This window comes from Hyla sarda, chromosome 8 (genome assembly GCF_029499605.1).
Source record: "Hyla sarda isolate aHylSar1 chromosome 8, aHylSar1.hap1, whole genome shotgun sequence".
Taxonomy (NCBI): domain Eukaryota; kingdom Metazoa; phylum Chordata; class Amphibia; order Anura; family Hylidae; genus Hyla; species Hyla sarda.
This window is the reverse complement of record NC_079196.1, coordinates 42867257-42874238: the sequence shown is the minus strand read 5'-3', so window position 1 is coordinate 42874238 and position 6982 is coordinate 42867257. Positions and strand designations below refer to the sequence as shown.

Below are 6982 nucleotides of genomic sequence, written 5' to 3'. Positions count from 1 at the left end.
TTGGAACATAGCTTTAGCTTTTGTTAGAATCCATAAAACAGCTGAAAATGCATCCCAAAAATGTTGTATTTAATGGCTGGAAAAAAATTCAAAAAAGCACAAAAGTCTGAAAAAAACATCTGGAAGTTTCAAACATTTTGTTTGAAAAAAATTTACTTTATGGAGCCATAAAATACAGTAGAGTTTACATGTATAAGGCATAAAACACATTACCTGAATTCCCTTTAGTGACGAAGCACCCATATAAAGAAAGACGCCATAAAGAACAGGCATAGGAATAAACTAGAAACCAAACAAAGAGCAAAAAGTTTTGGGTAAACAATTAGAAAAATTATAATAAATACTATCATGCACACATTACATTTTTGACAAATTTTCAGTTTATCACAAAATAATAATTTAAACAGGCCCTGAAAAGTGATTTCCTGAAAAACTATTTTTATGGCATCATTGAAAATGTCACACAGTACTTTCCGTTGGTGTAAAAAGTGCATTCACGGCCACCAATTTACCAAAAACAGGTCCTATTGGCCAGACCCTCAAAACTGAAAGTACTTTTAAAGGGGTACTCTGCTGCTCAGTGTTTGGAACAAACTGTTCTGAACGCTGGAGCCGGAACCGGGAGCTCATGACGTCACGCCCCCTCCCATAGACTTGCATTGAGGGGGCGGGGCGTGACATCATGATGGGGCTATGACGCCACCAGCTGTCGGCGCCAGCTCCCGCGTTTGGAACAGTTTGTTCCAAACGCTGGGCAGCGGAGTACCTCTTTAATTTTTTCTGTTCTATGGACAAGAAATGGCTTTATTGATTTTGTATAGAAAGATAAACATTTCAACAGTATATACTTGAAAACATGAAGTAAAAAAATATTAAAAGCAACTTTCAAGTTTAAGCCGGCACAAAAAAAATAAAAAAATAAAATGAATTCTAAAATGTATTTTACACACCTGAAGAACCCTTGTCATAAAAACGGATGACCCCATAAGAACAAAGATCATGAGTCCTGTAACCCTTTGTTCCCGAATTCCTAAAAACTTTGGCTGTTCTCCGGGAGCGGAGCACTCAGATTCCAGTTTCAGACTGTTGACATGTGTTATAGACAGGACAGTGGCAGCAACGAACCAGGGCAATCCCATAATAGAGCACACACCAAGCATGACTCCAACCATGAGAAGGTCAAGATGGTACCCACAGCCTTTCTGTAGTGACAATAAAAAGGTGTAAACCAATAAAATTCATATGAACATGTGGATTTTAGTCCTTTTTCTATTTTTTTAATCTTTAATTTTATCATCTCTACTTTAACTATCTTATCCACTTAACTATAGACAAACTCACAGATCATTCAACTGAAAGAAAAGTTTTGATGCAAATTGCAAAATAAAATGTGTATAGATCACAATGGACAGTAATATATATATTTTTTCTAGAAGGCTACTTGTCATGGACAATACTATTCTATTAGTATGGACATCATAGAGAAAGGTTCCGGCGTTCGAATGGCCCTCTATGACTTATTACATTGCAGGCCATTTATTTGCTTGGCAGGAACTGGCTACTCTCAATGATCACTAATCACCAGGGGTGAGAGAAGCCGAGCCCTTAGCAACCAGCTAATCCATTTATCTAAAAAGACAACCTATTTGGAGTTATCCCAAGATTAAATGTTATCTCTGATCAATAGAATAGCAAATAACTAGCAGATCAGTAGGGGTCTGACTAATGGAACCTCCACCAATCACGGGAATGGAGGTCAATTGTCCGCTGAGGGAATACAGCAGTAAGGCAAATGCTTAAAGAGTTTTTGTCATTTAACAAAAAATTTGACTTGTCACACAGACATGTCAAAAGTTTAAAAAGGTACTCTGCTGGAAAAAAATGTATTTAATCAACTGGTGCCATAAAGTTAAAAAGATTTGCAAATTACTTCTATTAAAAAATATTAATCCTTCCTGTAGTTATCAGCTGTTGTATGCTCCATAGGAAGTTCTTTTCTTTTTGACTTTCTGCCTGACAACAAGTGCTCTCTGCTGACACCTCAGTCCATTTTAGGAACTGTCCAGAGTAGGAGAAAATCCCCATAGCAAACCTATCCTGCTCTGGACAGTTCCTAAAAGAGCACTTTGGTCAGACAGAAAGGAAGCATCTGATAAGTACAGGAAGGATTAAGATATTTTAATAGAAGTCATTTACAAATCTATTTAACTTTATGGCACCAGTTGATTAATAAAAAAATGTTTTCCAGGGGAGTACCGCTTTAAACGGGTTGGGGTCTTAGTGCCTAGACCCCATCAGATTGTTACATATGGCCAGGTGAAATGTGAGAGCAAAAGATGAAAACATTGTGACTTATAAACCACATGTAATGTCTGTTTATTTGTTTTTGTATTTTTCTGTTTAGGTGTGTATTCACACACTAGTTTGTTCAGAGCAGTTTGCTATTCCACCCGGATAGGGAAAAGTTAATGCTCCGAATAAATGAGAACTCGGGTGGAGTTATTTAACCAGAGTTCTCCAGCTTTCTGGTGCTGGTTATGAGTGCAATACTACTATGTCTGTTTGTGCTCTATTCTGACTATGTCTGCTTGAGCCATGTATTTATCTGGGTATCTGCCATTTTATCTGGGTTTTTAACCATGGTTATATAGCATGCTCCTTGTATTTTAGTCTGTGTTACATTAGTCAGTTTTAGGATTATGTCTGTTCAGCTTTGTCGGTGTTCATGTCTGAGTCTTGCTTGTTACCTGCGCCCTGTTACCTGTGGCTAGAGAAGATTCTCCATTTTGAAGTGAAAACATAAATGTAGAAACAGATAACCCTTAAGTGTGGACTGGAGACAGTTCTTGGGTAATACACCTCCTAGACGCCACATGGTGTCATGGTTCACCGATACCTACCCAGAGCTGACACAACTTGGCTAGCAGCTTAAATAGAATTAGACTTCTCTTGCACAGACAGGGCAAGACTTACGTATGGTCCAAAACGTTAACACAACAATGACCACTATGACAATTGCTGTTTTTTCATTGATGTCATATTATTACCTTCAACTTGTGTTCTTTTCTGTTGATAATGACAGCTGTGATTTGTTGGTCCATAAAGATCAAAATGGTGCAAAGTAGTGAGGGAATAACAGCAGCGAGTACTGTCCACCAAGGGTTTGGTCCTAGGGGATTAACAATCCAGCCTCGATCATCTCTAGTGGGCTGGAAAAGAAATAAAAGAGATCAACATTATTGTCTTTTTTCTAATTTGTCTCCAAACTCATTTGGGGTAGACACACACTTTGCACATGTAAACCTCATCACTGCAGTCACACAGACACACAAAATTTCTGGAAACTGCGCCACTTATCAAGCAAGGTGAAAAAGTGGCTAAAACACATTGCAAACACGGTGAGAGTCATGTAAGCCATATTTTTTTTGGCACACCCTATACCAGATTTTTGACATAGGCAATTTTTTTTTTATCTTCACCAAAGTATTCAGAGATGGTGTAAGATAACCAACCTTTCAAAAATGATAAAATTCTTAGAGAATTTAAAACTTAACTGTTAACAGTTGAAACATAGTATCTTGGGCTATTTAAACAGCTTTAAAAAAATGTCCCAGAAGCAAAAAACTGCTGAAAAACTATGAAAACAAGACTAAAAAGGAGGCTTATAAAATGATGTGTGCACGTAGACTAAGGGTGGGCTCACACCACGTTTTTGCAATACAGTTCCCGTATACGTTTTCAATTTTAAAACCGTACGGAAAAGTATTGGTTGTGTCCGTTTTGAGTCTTGAACGATTTTGTCCATTTTTTCCCGTACCCAAAACCGCAGCCTACCAAAGTTTTTGGACCGGGTGAAAAACTGTATGGAAACCGTACACTGTTTTTTTTTAACTGGGAGTCAATGGGAACCGTACAGAACCGTATGTGCGTACAGTTCCATTCGGTTTGCACCATACAGTTTTTTTTACTTTGCACAGTTTTTTTTTCTTAGAACTTCAATCAAACAAGTGAAACTTTATTCAGAATAGTATGAAAAGTTAAAAACATATACGGTTTCTTTTCTTAAAAAACGGATGCAACCGGACATAATTTTTCAAACCGTATATGGGTAAAAAATTTATACACATGTTTTGATACAGTTTGGTCCGGTTTTGAGGAATCCGTTTTTATTCAAAAACCTGATACGGGAACTGTATTGCAAAAACGTGGTGTGAACCCAGCCTAAGAATGTACCAGATTTTTTTGCACAGTGAATTTTCAATGCTGATGGAAAATCTTTAGACTGTTTAGTCTATATTTGCACCATCTTTTAGTTGGCTTAGTTTTATGCCAAAAATGTAGGCCATTTTTTGGTGCATTTAAAGGAGAACTCCAGCAATAGGACAGGGGATAAGTAGTAGATTGCGGGGTGGTCTGGCTGCTGCACTCGGGTCTTTTCAGCACTCCCATAGAAATGATGGGAGCTGTGCCCTCACTGACAGCCGTGGCCGCTCCGGGGATGGAGGGGAGGGTTGGGTCCCAGTGGTCAGACTCCCCGCGATCTGCTACTTATCCTCTATCCAGTGGATATGGTATAAGTTAATTTTTTGCTGGAGATCTCCTTTACGCCACGTTCCTGTTTTACCAAAGTCACACACTTACCAAGAATATATAGCGGTGGCATTTTGTTTTTGTACTTAACCCCTCTATGAATAGTTTTAAAAAATAAGTTACTGCCCGGGCTACTAAACTACACATCTGTACTGCATGGGTAAGTTGACACGTAAATAACCATGTTGCTGATTTCACGCTTTGGACGCCCACACAGTAGACTCAAGAGAGAGAGAGCTCCCTGCTGCGGCCGGGTAGCCCTGTGTGTGCGGATTTCCCTCTGCGCATTTGCTATGACCAGACACTTTGGCCGACATTTATCTACAAAAGGTGCAAAAAAGTCGAAAGCAGGGTTTATTTGCGCCTTTTTTGCGCCTTTTGATTTACACATTTCTGTTGCTTTTGAGTTGCAATCCACTGATTTTGCAATACACATGATATAGAAGGGATTAATGAACTGCGCAGTTTTGTGAAAAGGCGCAAAAAAGGCGCAAAGCCACTGAAAAGTCTCTGAAACTACACTAGCCCAGACTTAGCTTAGCTTTTTGGTGTATGTGAAGAGAAAAATTTCAGAAAATGTGTACCAGCGCAAAATTTATCAAATGCTCTGTGACCAATTAATAAATTTGGTGCTCCTACACATTACCAGCACACAAAATAAAGGTGTAGAAAAATACCTCACTTACACCTACTATGATAAATGCCGGCCTATGTCTACAGTGGGAAATCCGCCGCTATGAGCAGACACACAGAGCTACCCAGCCGCAGCAGGGAGCTCTCTTTTGTGACTGCCGTTGGGGTATCCGCAGTATGACATATGCTGCGGATGAGCTACATGTAAATACACCCCAAAACTATAAATGGAAACATTTCCACCTTTTTCAGTTTTGGACCCAACCCCGCCTATGAGTGCGGTCCCATATTGCAACTTTGTAATCATTACATGACCAGTACAGATTTTTGGAAGGCAATGGATGCTCCTATTAATAGGTAAGGTAGCTTTAGAACAATAGTCTCCAAACTGTGGCCCTCCAAATGCTGCAAAACTACAACTCCCAGCATGCCCGGACAGCCATTGGCTGTCCGGGCATGCTGGAAGTTGTGGTTTTGCAACAGCTGAAGGGCCACAGTTTGGAGACCGCTTCCTTAGAATATTGTACAACTCGATCAAGTTGCTACCAGAACATAAAGCCTGAAAGCAATTGTAATGGGTTTGTTTCACCGATGAGTAATAGGAACGACTAATATGCAGCAATTTCGATCATCTCTAGATTCCTATTAACCCAATGTCTCCGTTACTACAAGGCTAATTTATTACACATATAAAATGTGTCTGGCTTGATGAATGGTTCCCTGCAGGAGTTTTAACAGCAGCTTATTATAAAATCAAATGGATGCAGAACGGTATACGGTGACAGGTATCTTAATGTATTCATATTCATGTTCCAGGATAATATAATACACACACTAAAGGCAAAATCCATTTATATTCTAAAATGAATGTGTCTACCAAACAACCACCCCCTGTGCCGATCCTTTCTTGCATTAATCATTTTTAATGCCCTGCGATGTATTAAAGGGGTATTCCACCATACAAAAGTTCTCAATATATAGCAATCCAATGTTTCAGTAGTTTCTCAGATCATCCCTCACCACTTTTTGTCCAAAAATGTGATGCCTATAGCTGATCGCCTAGGGTCACGACCTGTAATTTGGCTTCATGCTTGCTGATGTTCAGTTGCAGCACCTGGAGTTATAGGGGGGTGACGTGTTTGTCTATCTAAAGGGGTTTCTCCTTGGGCTCTGTCAGAATCAAAAAGATTTTATACACTGCTCAAAAAAATAAAGGGAAAACTAAGATAACACATCCTAGATCTGAATGAATAAACTAATCATATGAAATACTTTCATCTTTACATAGTTGAATGTGCTGACAACAAAATCACACAAAAATGATCAATGGAAATAAAATTTGGAGTCACACTCAAAATCAAAGTGGAAAACCACACTACAGACTGATCCAACTTTGATGTAATGTCCTTAAAACAAGTCAAAATGAGGCTCAGTAGTGTGTGGGGCCTCCACGTTCCCGTATGACCTCCCTGGGCATGCTCCTGATGAGGTGGCAGATGGTCTCCTTAGGAATGTCTTCCCAGACCTGGACTAAAGCATCCGCCAACTCCTGGACAGTCTGTGGTGCGATGTGGTGTTGGTGAATGGAGGAATGGGCGGGCTAGTCCATAACATCAATGCCTTCCTCTTACAGGAACTGCTGACACACTCCAGCCACATGAGGTCTAGCATTGTCTTGCATTAGGAGGAACCCAGGGCCAACCACACCAGCATATGGTCTCACAAGGGGTCTGAGGATCTCATCTTGGTACCTAATGGA

General features: G+C 39.6%; 1 protein-coding gene across 4 annotated transcripts in view; it reads right to left on the bottom strand.

The window, feature by feature from the left end:
- SLC4A10 (solute carrier family 4 member 10) overlaps positions 1 to 6982 on the bottom strand; it is a 309487-nt gene that overhangs the window by 34405 nt on the left and 268100 nt on the right. For all 4 annotated transcript variants that reach the window (XM_056535524.1, XM_056535523.1, XM_056535526.1 and 1 more), the window contains exons 18-20: positions 3048 to 3209; positions 951 to 1202; positions 214 to 282 (exon numbers count right to left, since the gene is read on the bottom strand). In XM_056535524.1, coding sequence (XP_056391499.1) covers positions 214 to 282; positions 951 to 1202; positions 3048 to 3209 — 483 coding nt within the window. The remainder of the gene's footprint in view (positions 1 to 213; positions 283 to 950; positions 1203 to 3047; positions 3210 to 6982) is intronic.